The 18,203-nt window shown below is 31.3% G+C and overlaps 1 protein-coding gene across 3 annotated transcripts in view; it reads left to right on the top strand.

The window, feature by feature from the left end:
• Positions 1 to 18,203, top strand: part of NUP155 (nucleoporin 155) — a 51,502-nt gene that overhangs the window by 5,670 nt on the left and 27,629 nt on the right. For all 3 annotated transcript variants that reach the window (XM_074207580.1, XM_074207578.1, XM_074207579.1), the window contains 12 exons: positions 1,883 to 1,953; positions 2,983 to 3,075; positions 3,900 to 4,066; positions 7,000 to 7,105; positions 7,702 to 7,775; positions 8,090 to 8,181; positions 11,050 to 11,147; positions 12,297 to 12,449; positions 13,473 to 13,573; positions 15,777 to 15,947; positions 16,682 to 16,792; positions 17,905 to 17,999. In XM_074207580.1, coding sequence (XP_074063681.1) covers positions 1,883 to 1,953; positions 2,983 to 3,075; positions 3,900 to 4,066; positions 7,000 to 7,105; positions 7,702 to 7,775; positions 8,090 to 8,181; positions 11,050 to 11,147; positions 12,297 to 12,449; positions 13,473 to 13,573; positions 15,777 to 15,947; positions 16,682 to 16,792; positions 17,905 to 17,999 — 1,332 coding nt within the window. The remainder of the gene's footprint in view (positions 1 to 1,882; positions 1,954 to 2,982; positions 3,076 to 3,899; positions 4,067 to 6,999; positions 7,106 to 7,701; positions 7,776 to 8,089; positions 8,182 to 11,049; positions 11,148 to 12,296; positions 12,450 to 13,472; positions 13,574 to 15,776; positions 15,948 to 16,681; positions 16,793 to 17,904; positions 18,000 to 18,203) is intronic.

The raw sequence follows: 18,203 nt of genomic DNA on the forward strand, positions 1-18,203 counted from the left end.
CAAGTTTCCTAATCCTATTGCCTTGCAGAAAGAAAAAAAAAGAAAAACTTATCATTTGGTTTTCCATTCAGGCTTCAATTCACACTTCCTCCATTTGCTATCTTTTTTAAACAGATCAAGTTATTCAGATCATTCCCAAAAAGCTCTTTGGAATTCTAGGATAAACAAGATGATTGTATTTATTACTTTGTAAACTTTGTAGTAAGCTAGAGTTTTGTTTTTTATATGCTTTATCCAAATTTTCTCTTACATTGGCATTTCTTGTTTAATCAGTACTTGTACTTTTTGCCCATTTTATTTTTGAAAGCTTTACAATTTTAAGTTATTGGAAAAGTTGCTGACTATTGCTTTTGTGTTATTTTTAGGTAGTTAAGTACCACATTACATTTTGATGAAAAATAGAAGCTACTTTTGTTAACTTTGGTATAATCATAAAACTTAAATATCTAGCAAGGACATTAGTGATGCAGTAATCTAGCTGCTTCATTAAAAATCAAGGAAATTGGGGTGGCTAGGTGGCACAGTGGATAGAGAACCGGCCCTGGAGTCAGGAGTACCTGAGTTCAAATCCGGCTCCAGACACTTAATAACGACCTAGCTGTGTGGCCTTGGGCAAGCCCACTTAACCCCATTGCCTAGCAAAAATCTAAAAAAAAAAAAAATCAAGGAAATTGAGGCGGGGGGGAATCACACAATCAGTTAGTGGCTTGACTAGGTTTAGCATACATGTCCCCTGACTTACAATCTGGTGCTTTATTTCACTGCATTGAAAAAGCATAATTTGAATATAGTTCCACTTGAAGAAATGAAAAGGTGCCATTAGATACAATTGACATAAGTGAAATACACAATTGCTTGAAAAGTATGAAGATCTGCAATCTACAAGTGATTTCTTGGATAGTCACCCTTTTATTGTTGATAGATTGAGCATAATCCAGTATTACTCTTTTAAAGGTTAACTATAGAGTTGAATGAATGTGTTAGTTTTTATTTTATTTTTCTGCTAAACTATGGAGTGAACCCTAAAGACATAGTCCTACCTTGTATGCTACTGACCATCATACATCCTCATCAGACATTTGATTTTTTTTCTTTCCCTCTATTCCTCACCCTCACCATTTCTGTCACATCCCAGTGTAACCACTCAGATCTGAAATAATGTAATAAATAATGTATCCATAAATACTGTGTTTCTATAGTAGTTGGAGTTTCTTATGTTTTACTATGGATATTTAAATACAATATGTCTAAAACATTTCTGAGGAAAACATTTGTATGCTCTTTATTATATATTGGTTTTTGAAACAATGTCCTTCGCAGAAGTTTAATGCAAGATGTATACTTTTAAATACAAGTTGGATGGGGCGACTAGGTGGCATAGTGGATAGAGCACCTGCCCTGGAGTCAGGAGTACCTGAGTTCAAATCTGGCCTCAGACACTTAATAATTACCTAGCTGTTTGGCCTTGGGCAAACTACTTAACTCCATTTGCCTTGCAAAAACCTAAAAAAAAATAAATACAAGTTGGAAGTTCATGGATGCTTGTTTATTTTGTTGTTTTGTGATTTTTCATTTGTGTCTGATGCTATGATTCCATTTTGGGTTTTCTTGACTATGATACTGGAGTTTGCTGTTTTTAACTTAGGCAAACAGGGTTAAGTGACTTGGCCAAGATCCAAGGCTAGAATTGAATTCAGGAAGTTTTGTTGATTCCAGTCCCAGCACTTCATTCACTCTTAGCACCTATCTGCCCTGTTTCTATAAATTACTCTGATTTTTCCAATTACTAAAAAGTAGTAATTAAAAATTTACTTGGTAAATTTGAATATTGACAGAATTCTGTTATTCATACTTGTATAATTTTTCTTTCAATTACTGACAGAGGGGATCTTGCCTACTTTGATGGACTTAGTGAAACTATTCTCGCTGTGGGTCTTGTGAAGCCAAAGCCTGGTAAGTGAGAGAGAGAGCATGTAGATCTGGGGGGGTGGGGATGTATCTCTCCAGATGGTTAGAATTCATTTTTTTCTTCTGAATTCTTGTTCTTATATTACACCAATTGAAATTAAAATAATTTAGACTTCATTATAAGTGTGAAAATAATTTTTTTAGCTAATAACTTCCATTCTCTTATCTGAAATATTTTATATTTTTTCTTTATGGAAACTAAAAATTTATTATTTAAACTTGATTTCAGGTAGCCATATTTTAGATTTATTTAATGTAATTTTCTAATATATAAAAAGAATTGTTAGATGTGCTGTTATTTCCAATGGCTACATTGTTCTTTTGGAATTTTGATACTTGGTCTTGCATTTGCTAAATGAAATTCATAAAATACCCAGTCATTTTACCTAATGTCTTGAAACCTAATTCCTCCCAAACTCCCTTTATAGTTGGGAACAAATAATATAATAAATGAATTAAAATTTTATCTCATATCCTCCCTTTATCCAGGTTGCTGATTAGTATTGAAATAACTATGTTACCTGATAGAAGTTTAAGGGGGGGGGGGGGGTTAAGCCTGAATTTAATGTTTTAGGAATGGAGGTCATTTTTTAAAGGTCAATCATGATTTATGTTTGCCCTCTAATTGGTTTTCCCACAGATACCTGTCCTGTGAATTTAATTTAAAAAAAAATAGAGTTTGTTTTAAAATTACCAGGAAATACCTTATTTTTGTATTTATAATCTGTCACTTTGCTATGCAACCCTTATTCTGAATGTTAGTCATTGCAAGAATTCTCTCCAGTGTTTGCTATTCAATTAAATGAGACAGATTATTTGTGGTCTCAAGTTATATCATGTTAGAAAGTTGTTTTGAACATCATGTTAGAAATAATACATATATTAAATCAAGACAAATTAGACTTAATTCAGATAGTAAAAAATTTACTAAACACAGAATAAGTATTTTTTTAATAAACTTGTGGTGTTCCTCCTTAAGAATGATCTCTTTATCTGAATTTATCCTTTTAAAAGGTATTTTTCAGCCTCATGTAAGACACCTCCTGGTTCTGGCCACCCCTGTAGACATAGTGATTCTAGGACTGAGCTATGCTAATTTGCAAACAGGTATGTATGTGGATTTATTGTATTTTATTTTTTTATTTTTTTTTATTTGTAGTTTTTTTTGCAAGGCAAATGGAGTTAAGTGGCTTGCCCAAGGCCACACAGCTAGGTAATTATTAAGTGTCTGAGACCAGATTTGAACCCAGGTACTCCTGACTCCAAGGCCGGTGCTTTATCCACTATGCCACCTAACTACCCCGATTTATTGCATTTTAAATAAAAATATTTTGAATGCTTTCATCTACTCGATATTAACTTCATTAATTATGTAATTGGAAAGAATATGACATTTCGTCATAAGTTGGGGAAATCTAATTTATTTGCTTCATGAAGACATGCTGATTTGTTCAGAATTTAGTAGTGATTCCTGGTCTTTTTGAGTCCTAATACTTGTTTTAAAGGCAAAATTTTTGATCTAAATATAGATACATATTTGAAAGAAAAGATTATTTTAGAAATGCATTTTAGATGATTCAATGCTTAATTCTTTAAATTTAATATATGCTTGAAGAAAAATTGTACTCTTAAGTTCACATCAATTTGGCCCATCTCAAATTTTTTCCATATTTGTCTGGTAAATGATTCCATCATGTGTTTAAGGATTTCTTCAAATATCTTTAGATGATATTTTACTTAAGTATTAATTGATAAAAAAATAAATATTTCTTTTTCAAAACCATGGCAAGATTAACTTGCCTAGCACATTTTAAGTATGACCGATTACAGTACTTTATATTAAATACATATGATTATGCTTTAAATCCAAAAAAAAGTAAATATTTCTCTGAGAGTTTTGAAATATTTCATTGTTTCTTGACTTAAACTAGGTATTGGAGTCCTTAATGACAGTATGTCTGGTGGAATGCAGTTACTTCCAGATCCTTTGTATTCACTACCCACTGACAATACTTATCTTTTGACAATCACTTCCACGGATAATGGTAGAATTTTCTTGGCTGGAAAGGATGGTTGTTTATATGAAGTAGCATACCAAGTAAGTATTCAATTTGTAGGAAACTAGATTCAATTATCAATCTTTTGATGAAGGTGGGGATGGTTAGATTTTTTGAGATATTTTATTTTAAAGATTGTGGTTATTTGAAAATGAGAACTGTTCTGGACTTAATATTTTCTATTAAGAAAGAATATAGAAGAATTTGCTTATAAAAGTTTCAATTTGCTTTTCAAGTAAAAGATAAAAATCTTAAAAATTATATCTTTTGTCAAAAAGAAAGTGTACCCCCTATAAATTTTTCCCCTAAGTTTCTTCAAATTCCACTGTCCTGTCTTTCTAGAATCTTGGGTTATTTTGTCCAATTAGGGACATATAATTGAGGAATCAGAATGAGGATTGAATTGTTAGCAGAGATGTAAATCATTGTTTAAGTCAGGCCATAAATATTTATTAAGCTTCTACCTCGGCCTAGCCACTGTGCTAAAATAAACCCTGAAGCTACAAAAAGAGGCAAAAGATAGCCTCTACCTTCAAGTACTTAGTTTAAGTCCAAATTAATTACCTTTAAAAATTGTGATTCTTGTTCAATATTGATTGTGTTTTCTCAAAAATTTCAGAAGTTAATTGAATAAAACGTTCCCTTTTCTAATTTTTGTAGATTTGGCTGAATCAGAAAATTTTTGAATTAAGAGGAACTTAAGAGTTTATCTGACCTACTCCCTCATTTTATCTTTTTTTTTTTAGTTTTATTGGTGGCACAGCTTCACCAATAGACTTTTAGTGTGCCTGTCTTCCTAAAACCCATGCAATATTAGCTTTTTCTCATTTTTCTCATTTTTGCCAGTTTCAGTAGAAGGTATAAGTTCAGAGTTTTTGATTTTCTTAAAAGGAAAAGAAAAAAAAATCAGGAAATCGGTACATTGGAAATTTCTGTTTGTTAATACATGTAGTAATCCATACTTGTGGATGCTTTTCTCCCCCTAACTTTCCAAATCTGCAAAGGGAATATGTATGTAAGGGGAGAGATGGTATCTACTCATCTCTTTGGAGCTTAAATTAATCTCTATTATTTCTTTTTTTTTAGGTTAATCTCTATTATTTCTAACCATTTATTTATTTATTTCTGGGTGGTGGTTCTTTTACATTGTTGTAGTCATTGTATCTATCGGGTTTTTTTGGCTGTTTTCACTTTGTTTCATTTCATGTAAGTCTTTTCATACTTCCTCTGTATTCATTGTCTTTGTCTTACAACACAATGATGCCATCACATTCCTGTACCACAGTTTGTTTATTAGTCATACTCCAATGAATGGGCATTTACTTTGTATTCACTTCTTTGCTATCATAAAGAGTCCTGCTATAAATAGTTTGGTGCATTTGGAACATCTTTATCAGTGATCTCAATGTATATTCCTGTCAATGGAATTTCTAGGTCAAAGTGTATGAACATTTTAGCCTCTTTATTAACATAATTTCAGATTGTATTCCGGGAAGGTTGTGCTGATTCAAAGGTCCACCAATAGTGAGGAGAGTACTGATCTTTCCACAACTTCTCCAATGTTGTTGCATTTTTTTTTTAGGTTTTTGCAAGTCAAATGGGGTTAAGTGGCTTGCCCAAGGCCACACAGCTAGGTGATTATTAAGTGTCTGAGACCGGATTTGAACCCAGGTACTCCCGACTCCAAGGCTGGTGCTTTATCCACTATACGCCACCTAGCTGCCTTGATATCAAACTTTTATTAGAGATATTTGATAACACATATTTTTATTCATTTTATGGCTCCTCATACTAATTGAATTGATCTTATCTATCAAAAGCTTTTGATTTTGAAATTTAAATTGTTTCATCTTTCTCCTCTTCCTGTAAGGCTTAAGAATTCTCCCATTGAGGTGGCTAGGTAGCACAGTGGATAGAGCACCCACCCTGGAGTCGGGAGTACCTGGGTTCAAACCCGGTCTCAGACACTTAAAAATCACCTAGCTGTGTGGCCTTGGGCAAGCCACTTAACCTCATTGCCCTGCAAAAACCTTAAAAAAAAAAAGTTAAAAAAAAAAGGTTGGTTGTAAATACCATCAGATCCAAAAGAATTCTCCCACTAACCATGTATCTGCTCATTCTGTCTAGGATTTTTTATATTAAATTGCATGATTTCTCCACAGAACTGACCCAGAATTTGTAACACCTATTTATGATACTCAGCATATTGACCCTCCTTATTTTCTAGAAGTAATAATAACTTTTAGTCACAGAACTATTGACTCAGAAAATCACAATGCTATGAATTAAAATTAATTTTTTTCAATAATTCTAAATTATTTTCCAAAGTGATTGACCCTACAGGTTTTTTCAGATCCCCCACCCTTCAGTTGTTAGTGTTTCCCCTTCAAAGCAACCTTGTATTTATTTTGTTTATGTTTTCTGTTTTATATGTTTCTTTCCTTCTTTCACTGTGGTTATCCCCCTGAGATCCATCAGTGGTGAATGTGTGTGTCTTGTTCCCAACATTTCTAATAATACTGAATTTCTCCACCTATATTTCCAAAGATACAGAGCTCTGTGGGGGGGGGGTTGCTGCCCCCTCCTATAATTGAGCCTTTTTGAAAGGAATTTCTGTGACATAGAGGTGGTCAGGAATCTATAAACCTCTTAGAATTGTAGTGTTTAGGGTTTTTTTAAAAAATATATCTACATATATATATCCTTTTCCTTATTGCTTAGTTAAGAATTTTCAAGAATATATATAAAATTAATTTACCAGTGCATAGCATTTACATACCAACACTTCCAGAGAAAGATTAAGGATGGCATGTATAAGCAAATAGCTGTTCTTTAAGTTTTAATGACATCCTTCAATTTTTAGTTTTTAACAGTCCTTTGTAATCATTGACATTTTGTTCAAAAAATATGCAGGTAAAATTGAATAATTACCGTAGGGGAGTTAACAGAATTATAATCTTTTATATTTGTCCAGGCAGAAGCCGGCTGGTTTAGCCAGAGGTGCAGAAAGATAAATCACTCAAAGAGTTCACTTTCTTTCCTTATTCCATCTATACTGCAATTCACATTCTCAGAAGATGGTAAGGAACTATTCAAGTAACAGATGTTATATGTATACTTAAAATAGTAAATTTTATTTAGTAAATATTATAGGTATTGTTGCTAGGGTTACTAAAAACTATGTAGACAAGCCAGAAAGAATTACCAGAAGAGTAAACTATATATTGATTTAAATAAATACTAGTTCCTGTTTTGTCCTGTTTAGAAATATTTGTTGGGGTAAACTGGTTTAGAACTGGGCTTTTCATTAAATATATGATACCTGCATATTAACTAAAGGAAACTCACTTGTCAAGTAAATCTGTATTTTTCTAGAAATTTTTGACTGTCTTCATGGATAAGAAGTGGATAAAAAAGAAAAATATAAGTCATCTAAAGTTCAGTACACACAGTACCTTATATTTATGTGGAACTTTAAATTTTTTCCAAAACATTTTCTGTTATTTCATAAGCTAATAGCTGGCAAAAAATTTCCTTGGCAAAACTCTCATTTAAGTCGCTTGGAATCTTTGCTAAAACAACAGTGGGATGAAGGCTTTAAGGTTTAGAGGTTTGGTATAGCAAACTTATTTTGTTTTAAATGGCTTGTGTTCAATTTTTTCCCCCCTCAACATAGATCCTATTGTACAGATTGCAATTGATAATTCCAGGAATATCTTATACACTCGCTCAGAAAAAGGTGTGATACAGGTAACTAAAAATTTCTGCCTAACATTTAAGAGAAATTAAAAGAAAAATTCTCCATCTTAGTAGAAATGATTGGATACTCATTAGGATATTGATGGGTTTTTAGAGCTATTTGCTCTTTAAAATGACATTCCCCAACTGTTTCTTAGAATTACTGTAATGTAGCTTTGTCCTTTTTATTTCCCATTCTTGCATGAACAATAGATAAAATAAGTTTAGAAAAAGTTTGGAGAAATATATAGGCATGATTTTGTGTGACTTTTTTCCTTTTTTCTTTGAAAGGTGGAAATTATTTGAACATAATTATTTAATTGCAGGTTTATGATTTGGGCCATGATGGAAAAGGAATAAGCAGAGTTGCTTCTGTTTCACAGAACGCTATTGTTTATGCTGCTGGAAATATTGCAAGGTAATTGAAAAAAGTTAATATTAAGTACTTCAATTTCAACTGTATCAATATGTCTTGTTCACTTAAGAAAACTAATAAAAGAGTTTGATTTAATCTAATTTAATGAGATCTATAATTTAAAAATTCTTGAATTAAAATTGAATTTATATTTTATGGCTCTTTAAAATAATCATCTCAGTTGGAGTCTCATAAAACAGAAGACTTATAAAATTCAAGCAATCTCATGAAAAAATAAGTTTTTAATAACTCTTCAGTTACTGATAAAAGTTGTAATCCAGATACTAAACCTTGACCAAGCAATGCATATTTATGTTTTACAAATTTGCTTCTTATTCTTTCCTGCTTTTATCCTATGGTATTTGTTTTGTTTTGTTTTGAGGAAGTTAATCTGTTTATAGTCATACATTTTCTTTTGTTCTTGATATCTCTCTTAGAATAGATTTCAAAGGACTTGATCATCTTTTATATCTTTTTTCCAGATTGCTTTCTAAAAAAGAATCTACTAGTTTATAATTCTACCAGTACCAAATGAGTATAGCTTTTTTCTCAGTGACCCATTCAGCACTGAATTTTTATTGCATTGAATTTTTTACCAGTTTAACGCATGAACTCTTCTTCAATGTTGTGTTCATTTTCATCTCTCTTATGGTGAGGTTAAACAGTTATTTTTTCCAAAATTATTGAGAATTTGTGCTTCCACCAGTGAAAAAAACCTGATATCTTATTGTCTGGTCTTGCTATCTCTTTACACTTTATGTTTCTTCCTCAAGGATATGATTTCTCTCTCATCACATTCAATTTGGATCAACGTATACCATGGAAACAATGAAAAGACTGGCAAATTGCCTTCTGTGGGGGGTGGGGGAGAGATTGGGGAAAAATTGTAGAACTCAAACTAAAATCTTTAAAAAAAAAGTTGTGCTTCCTTTTTAGAAAATCCTTTCAATCATGGCATAGGAATGAACTTTGCTCATATTCACCTATTCCTCATCAAGTTCTTTATATGTTGTTTTTATTTGCCAATTTGCCAAAAATATTTTTCCTACATATTTTTCCTCTAATTGCCATTCTTGTCACATAGTCCCCATATAATTTATTTTTTTTTTACTTTTTAAAAATTGTTTAACAAAAAATTGTTGTTGGGGGCAGTTAGGTGGTACAGTGAATAGAGCACTGGCCCTGGAGTCAGGAGTACCTGAGTTCTAATCTGATCTCAGACACTTAATAATTACCTAGCTGTGTGGCCTTAGGCAAGCCACTTAACCCCATTACCTTGCAAAAACCTTTAAAAAAAAGGCCATTTTAATGTAATCAAATACTTTTAGAAATACAGCATGATATAGTGAAAAGAACTCTAGCTTTGGAATCAGACTAGAAGACTTCTTTATTTAGTTCCTACCTTTGAATAACCCTTACCTATGGTCCAAGTGACCTTAGGTAAGTCATTTGTCTCTTAGTGCTGCAGACAAATCAAGCTTAGACTTTTGCAGAATTTATGCTACCAGAGCATCAATGATACAATCATGAAGCCTATCTCTCTTGTTCCTAATAATTATTCTATTAGTTCAATACCAAAAAAATCAAGTAATATAACTGTTTTTTCCATCTTGTTTATTGCTTAAATTTAGAATCCACCTGGAATTCATTAAAATATATAATTCAATGTATATATTATATTTGTTTACCTAAACTGTTTACCCTGTAATTTATTAAGCAATTTTCTCATATACATTTTTATTATTAATAGCTTTTTTTTAAAAATCCTATGAGTTTATCTGTTTTGATAATTTTGCAGTTTGTTTCAGTCTTCAGAGTGCAAGAACATCTTTATCAACCTTTTTTCTCATTTCATCATGTCCTTTAATATTCTACTTAAATTTCATTAATTTTATTTAGGTCTATGAAAAAACATTTTTGATTGTGATTCATTAAGTTTTAAATTAATTTTGTGTTTTTTTGCTGTATTAGTTGACTCCTGAGGTTGATGTTCTTTTTGTTGTATAGATCTTCCATTATTTTGTTCATTTTAGTTAGTTCTGATATATATATATATATATATATATATATATATATATATATTTGAATTAGTAATTTACTAAACTTTCTAGTATATTTTACAGATAAATTAAGCATTGCCACAAATAACCTCTCCTTTAAACTTAAAAACTGAAAAAAGCCTTATTAGAGTTCCTATTCTAAATTATACTAATTTTTTAATATAAGAATTGGGGGTAAAGAAGTATTGTTTCAAGTTGACATTGTTATTTATATTATTAATCATATCCAACTTTTTTCCCTCATTAACATATGCTCCCACCCCAGTTATCCATGAAAAATAAAGGTCATGTGTATTTTTCAATTTTGATTAACTCTGAATTTGGTTTTTTCTGTTATTACCTGCAGGGTTTCTTTTTTATGGTATTTTCTGATCTTTTAAACAAGATTGTAAATGATGTTTTGTGAATTAAGTCCATATCCTATGACTTTGTTAAAGTAATTTTTTTGGTTGGAATAATTTATTTTCTGGTTATACCATTAAAAAAATCTACAGATATTTTCACTATTTCCTTTCCAGTGTTAATTCCTTCATTATCTTTTTTTCCCATTTTGCTACAGTTGCTAGAATTTTCAATTTTGTGTTAAATAAAAAGAATAAGTCAACATTCTTGATTTATACCTCTTTCTAGGTGGATACTCCTAGTGTTTTCTCATTTTTTTATATGTTGGCTCTTGCGTATTTTACGAAATTAATCTTAAGTTTGTTTGGAATGTGTTCATCTGTGCAACAATGTTTATTGTAAAAATCTTCCCTTATAATTTTACTACACATTTCCTGATTAAAATTTAAATTTTTTTTATTGTTTTTAGGACCATAGATCGTTCTGTTTTTAAGCCAATTGTCCAAATTGCAGTGATTGAAAACTCAGAATCCATAGATTGTCAGTTACTGGCAATCACACATGCAGGTATGTTTCAATCATCAGAAAGAGAAATAGACAATTTATTTCCTGCTTTTGTCATGAATTATTGTATAACATTAAATCAAAGTCCACAAAAGACCTTCAATACATCCAGTCCAATTACCTCGTTTGGATAAAGAAAATAAAAGGAGTCACAATTACTTATATATCTTCATATAGAAATTTCTTTTTCAAGGGTTTATTTTGAGTGGATGAGGAAATGAATTACTTATCAGAATTATTAGATGCTAGGGGGCAGCTAGATGGCACAGTGGATAGAGCACCGACCCTGGAGTACCTGAGTTTAAATCCAGCCTCAGACACTTAATAATTACCTAGCTGTGTGGCCTTGGGCAAGCCGCTTTAACCCCATTGCCTTGCAAAAACCTAAAAAAAATAAAAAATAAATAAAACAAAAAACAGAATGATTAGATGCTTACTATGTGCCAGGCATTGGGCGAGGCACCTCTAACAAAGAAGAAAATATACATATGTATACAATTCTATATAAAACTGATTCATAAAGTACAAGAAAGTGATAGCAGCTATGGGGAGCTTTAAAGAACTCATTCTGAGAGTGTTGAGTCAAGCATTCCTAAACTAGGGGTTCTAAAAGTCAGTAGAGGCCAGGAACTTGGAATATTTAATTAACTTCTGAAAGATTTTTGCAATTCATTTGGAGTAAAGTGAGAACTAGAAATTGAATTCCCCCCCCCCCCCCCCCCCCCCCCCCGTCATGGTTTTGGAATCTTTACAGTTAACCTCAAGTTGAATAACTGCTTCACTACAAATTAAAAATACCAAAAAGTAGATTAGTTATTTGTGATAATTACAGCTTATTGAACTCATATAAGTATTCCTATGAGACAATTCAAGTGAATAAAAAAAATTTGAATTTAGCAGAGTTCTCTTTTTTTTTTTTTTTTGCTAGTCAGTGGGGTTAAGTGGCTTGCCCAAGGCCACACCCCTAGGTAATTATTAAATGTCTAACGCTGGATTTGAACTCAGGTACTCCTGACTCCAGGGCCGGTGCTCTACCCACTGCACCACCTAGCCACCCCAGAATTCTCCATTTTAGTTAAACTTTTGATTATGATTGTTGTGTGCCAGTAGCAAGTTCCTTGATTATCATTTCTTGTTTTCCCATGTGCCTAGGTGTAAGATTATATTTCAGCACATGCCCATTTAGACAGCCATTAGCAAGGCCCAATACGCTGGTACTTGTTCATGTCCGCTTACCTCCTGGATTCTCAGCTTCTTCAACTGTAGAAAAACCATCAAAGGTGCATAGAGCTCTTTATAGCAAAGGTAAGTGCTAATATATGCTTCTGTTATGTTTTTTCATAGTATGAATTTTGATACAATTACATCTTAGGCAGAATTATCTCATATTATGAACATTTATACCTTATATATTTATTACTATAATCAGTTTAATACTTTCTTCAGGAGAATTCATAGATGCACTTTGTTTTATATTTTATTACTTGGTGATGATAATTTTTCCAATCATTCTAAAAGTTCAAACTTTAACCATTGAAAGTGGAAGTTTTGTTTTACTTAAGTTATGTCATGAATGTTGATAAAACTACTTATAACTGCTTATTGTTAAACTAGAGTTAACTATAATAATTTATAGTGTTTGATAAAAATATTTATATTTTCTCTAGTTACTTTTAAAATCAAAAGGTGAGAAATTTAAAATCTTTGACTTTGAGTTTACACTCCAAATTCAATTTTTTTGAACTTGAGAAATGTTTTGTGAATAGTTGCTATTTACATTGCTTTGTTTACTATTAGTCAACTTCTAGTTCTTTTCTGTTAATATCTGATACATGTGTATATTTTCAGGGATATCATTATCCACTTATACCAACAGTATTTAGTCACTAAAAGTGAAGTCAGCTAAGGAGGAGAGGGAGTTAAGTACGAGAAATACTTGACTAAGCATGTCTTTGACTTTTCCAAAATCAAATAGCAAATTTTTTTTTTGTTTACCTGTTTTTAAAAAGACTTGTACTTTGGCATACAATAAAGTAGAATTTGCTTTATACTTTCAATTTGTATATTTCTACTATTTTAAGATTGACTCTAATAGTTCATGTGATATAGAGTATTGAGTTAAAAATGTAACTATTCTTTTAAATAAATTTTTCCTTTGAGACAACCTAGATTAAACTTGGACTAATGATTATTTGAATTTATATTGATTAACTGTAGAGCAATGAATTTTAGGTTAATTAATTTTTCGAATTAAGAAATGGCATTGGTTGCCCATATAATTTGGCTTAATGGATATAGTTATATTTATGTAACCTTTATACATTTTAGGTGTTCTTCTAATGGCAGCTTCAGAAAATGAAGATAATGACATTTTGTGGTGTGTCAACCATGATACCTTTCCATTCCAAAAGCCAATGATGGAAACCCAGGTAAATTATCTTTTTTTTAACTTTATTTTTAACTTTATTTTAACTCAAATTTAAATCTAAACATTAAAATATGTAGGGGTGGCTAGGTGGTGCAGTGGATAGAGCACCGGCCCTGGAGTCAGGAGTACCTGAGTTCAAATCCAGCTTCAGACAATAAATACCTAGCTGTGTGGCATTGGGCAAGCCACTCAACCCCTTGCCTTAGAAAAAACCTAAAAAAAAAATGTAGATAATATTCCTGTAAGGAAAAAGAAAAAAAATTGTGATTTAATTTTTTTAATTTACTTTTTTGTCAGGTAATATGAAATTATATTAGAAAATTAAATGGAAGGGCAACTAGGTGGCGCAGTTATGATATAGCACCGACCCTGGAGTCAGGAGAACCTGACTTCAAATTTGGCCTCAGACATTTAATAGTTTCCTAGCTGTGTGATCTTGGGCAAATTACTTAACCCCATTCATTGCCTTGCAGAAACCAAAAAAAAACAAACAAACAAAAAAGAAAATTAAATGGAATTGAGCAATTTTCATTTATTGTGTAATAGTTTATTCTTTGCAAATCATTATCAATATTACATTTGCAGGAATTTCATATAACTTGAATTTTTAAAAATTTTATATGATTTGTATGAAACAGTATCAAAGTAACTACATTTAATTCTAGATTTCTTCCTTTAAATACTTTTGTTTCTTAATGAATTATTCTTTTCAATTCTATGAAAAGTCACTGTTTTCTGGTTGGTCTTTCCTTCATGAGACAGTTTCTGTGCTTTAAATTGTTTTGGGGTTACCTAGAATGTCTTGCCTAAATTTTGAAGTTCAGAAAATAGTGTTTTAAAAATATGGAGACAATGTATCCTCATTTAAAAAGCTATGGTCATGACAGTTCTGGACAAAAGAACACTATTGGACATAGTCAGCAAGCATTGGTAAAGCAACTACTGTATGTTATACACTGATTAAAAAGTCAAAGAATAGAATATTTCATCCTTTCTAGTAGTTTACATTCTGTTAAGGGATCCAGCAAATTCAAGTATGCACAGATTTAATGTAAATATAAATAAATACAAGATAGATAGATAGCACCGTCAATACTTATTGGAAGTGATAGAAAATGGCCTCATTCATTGTTGTGCTTTAAGCTTTGACTCAAAATGAAAATGCTAAATATTTTTATCAAACACTGGAAATTATAGGTAACTGCTAGTTTAACAATAAGCAGTTATAAGTAGTTTTATCAACATTCATGACCTAACTTAAGTAAAATGAAACTTCCACTTTCAGTCGTTAAAGTTTGAACTTTTAGAATGATTTGGAAAAATTATCACCAAGTAATAAAACAAAGTGCATCTATGAAATCTGAAGAAAGTATTAAATTGATTATAGTATTAAATATATATGGTGTAAATGTTCATAATATGAAACAATTGAAATAATTCTGCCTAAGATGTAATTCTGTCTCAAAATTCACACAATGAAAAGCATAACAGAAGCATATATTAGCATTTACCTTTGCTATAAAAAGCTCTATGTATCTTTGAAGTTAGGAAATCTCTGAAATTGATTGAGTAGAGAATTGACATTGTCAGTTTTAGAAAAATCACTCTAGTAATTTTGTGGGGAATAACTTAGAATGGCGTCTAGCCCCTCCCTAGGCACAGGGACCACTACAACAGACTAAAAAAGTAATGATGATGACCCAACCTAAGGTAGAGACTTTAGAAATATAAAGATGGTTTTATATCCTGTATTATTTCATAAATACTTCTTAGAGGAGAAAGAAGAGCTGGAGAAAATTATTTCATCAATAAGAACTTTTTGGTGGTTTAGAAACACTAATTTGCATATTAACAAAATACAGATATTAAATTAACTCTCCATAGTTTTCAGAATTGACCATTATGTAGGAGTAGGATGTATTTGGGTTAAGAAGAATATGTGGTATAAGTTCATTTGTGAGCATATCGTAAGTCATGTCACAAAATATAAGCTATTTTAAAGTTCCAAAAAATAGTGCTTACTGCCTTTAATTTTTGATCACAAGAAATTATATGAATGGGGGAAAAGCACTGAAAATCATAGAAATTGGGAATTGAATATTATAATATCTCAAGAAATTACCTTTGTGTTCAAAGAATAGTAAAATGATTTCCTAAAAGTTCTTATTTTCAGTTAGTGACCTGTGAAAATGATTTTTTTAAAGATGACAACACGTGTTGATGGTCATTCTTGGGCACTCTCTGCAATAGATGAATTGAAAATTGATAAGATAATAACACCTTTAAATAAGGACCATATTCCAATAACAGATTCACCAGTTGTTGTACAGCAGCATATGCTGCCCCCTAAGAAATTTGTCCTGCTTTCTGCTCAAGTAAGTATATATTTCATATTAAAATAGAGTTAAGGGGGGGGGGGGGCTAGGTGGTGCAGTGAATAGAGCACTGGCCTTGGAGTCAGGAATACCTGAGTTCAAATCCGGCCTCAGACCTAGCTGTGTGGTCTTGGGCAAGTCACTTAACCCCATTTGCCTTGCAAAAACCTAAAAAAAAATAGACTTAAAAAAAGGAAATAGCAGTTAATAGTTCTGTGAAATAATAGACTTTAATATATTGTCATCTTGACTTGATATTCATAAATATTTACTCTAAAAATCTTTGTAGAAAATTGTAATTTTATATAACTTAATGAAGTTATAATTTATGTGTATGTCAGATAATCTGATAACTGTAGATATTGGAAGAATTACAATTTCCTGAAATAATATGCTTTATTTGCTGTATTTCGAAACAGTACAAGATCCCAAATTGTCTGCACTTTATTTCTAAAAACAGCTAGGGGAAAAAAAATGATCAGTGTTATCTTTAGCATTCTTAGCAATATTTTCTTTTCAAATGTATTATATCGTTCTTTGGACCAAAATACTATGTTTGATACTTAAATTAATGACTTCTGGGGTTGTTTTTGTTTTGTTTTTTACAACAGTATTGAATTTTTTATTCTTTGCATCTTTGTCTTGATGAAGGCACAGTATTTGATTTGTTGCTTACTTGTCACTCTGCAATTATGATTTTTATGCTCATCAATTTCTTTCTTTTTCTTTCTTAGGGGAGTCTTATGTTTCACAAACTTAGACCTGTGGATCAACTGAGGCATCTCCTTGTTAGTAACTTGGGGGGAGATGGAGAAGAGATTGAAAGATTCTTCAAATTGCATCAGGTGAATATTTGTAATTCCTTACATTCTTGTCCAGTCATAGCAGAATGCTTAATTTTTTCTTGTGGTCCATAGTTAATTATTTTTTAACATATTTTTTTAAAAAGAAAGATTTTGATTATTTTGAATTTTACAATTTTCCCCCTGTTCTTGCTTCCCTCTCCCCTCCCCACCCCCACAGAAGGCATTCTGTTAATGCTTACATTGGTTCCATTTTATACATTGATCTCAGTTGAATGTGATGACAGAGAAATCATAACCTTAAGGATGAAAAATAAAGTATGGGATAGTAAAATTACATAATAATATAACGCTTTTTTTCTAATTTGATGGTAATAGTCTTTGATCTTTGTTCAAAGTCCATAATTCTTTCTCTGGATACAGTAACATCATGTTTATTATATGCCAAAGAATTTCAGCTTAAATAATAAGCGCAAGTGAGCCTGTTTTAAACTTCTGTTATTAAAAGAATGAAGATTGCTAACAAAGTCAATCAATTTCATCCCTTAATCTTTTTATATCTATTTCTTTACTAGCTCCAATTTTGTCTTTCTAAATAGATGTTTGGGAACAGAACTATATTTAGACTCCTTATTGTGATCTGTTCTGATTTTTCCTGTGGGTAGACTTAATGAACATCCACCTAGCATGCTTGTGCCCTGCTATAATTTTAAATGGTAAATGCCACATTTTATTCTGTTAATTTGATTTTTCTTTACAAAATACAGAATGTGCTTTTTCCTCTCACTGAGAGAAAAATAATCATTAATGAGAAAGCTATCAGTTTTAAAAAGCACCTATAACTTAGAATAAACCAAAAGAGCTATTAAGGTTAAATACTAGGGAAGTTTTCTTGACACAGTCCATTACTCTTTTCTGAGTAGGTTATAAAATGAGAGATATCCATAAATGAAGCAATTTGGATTAAACTAGAATAAACTAAAAGTAGTATTATGATAACTTAAGAGGTAAGGTATGTGCTGTCCTGTTAATGTGATCTGCTTTTATATAGGCTATATTGTCAGATTGTTTTGTTTTAGCACAAAGGGATTACAATATTTACATTTAAATGTTTTAGTATTTGTAATATTTATGGATGGTAGTATTTCCTATAGGAGGACCAGGCTTGTGCAACTTGCCTTATCCTAGCTTGCTCCACTTCTGCCTGTGATAGAGAGGTATCTGCTTGGGCAACACGTGCATTCTTCAGGTATATGGTCATTGTATCTATATTTTTTGTTTCAGTTTTATCTCTGAATCTTGGAATTATAACTTTTAAAATTAAAATATTGTTGGGAAAAGACCAGTATTGTATCTGGTTTCAAATTTAGAATGTTAATGAGTATCTCTTGAGCAATTTGTAAAAGAAATTTGTGCCATTTATCTTCCTTAGAGATGCTAAGAGGATATGAGA

Source organism: Macrotis lagotis, chromosome X (genome assembly GCF_037893015.1).
Source record: "Macrotis lagotis isolate mMagLag1 chromosome X, bilby.v1.9.chrom.fasta, whole genome shotgun sequence".
Lineage (NCBI taxonomy): Eukaryota > Metazoa > Chordata > Mammalia > Peramelemorphia > Peramelidae > Macrotis > Macrotis lagotis.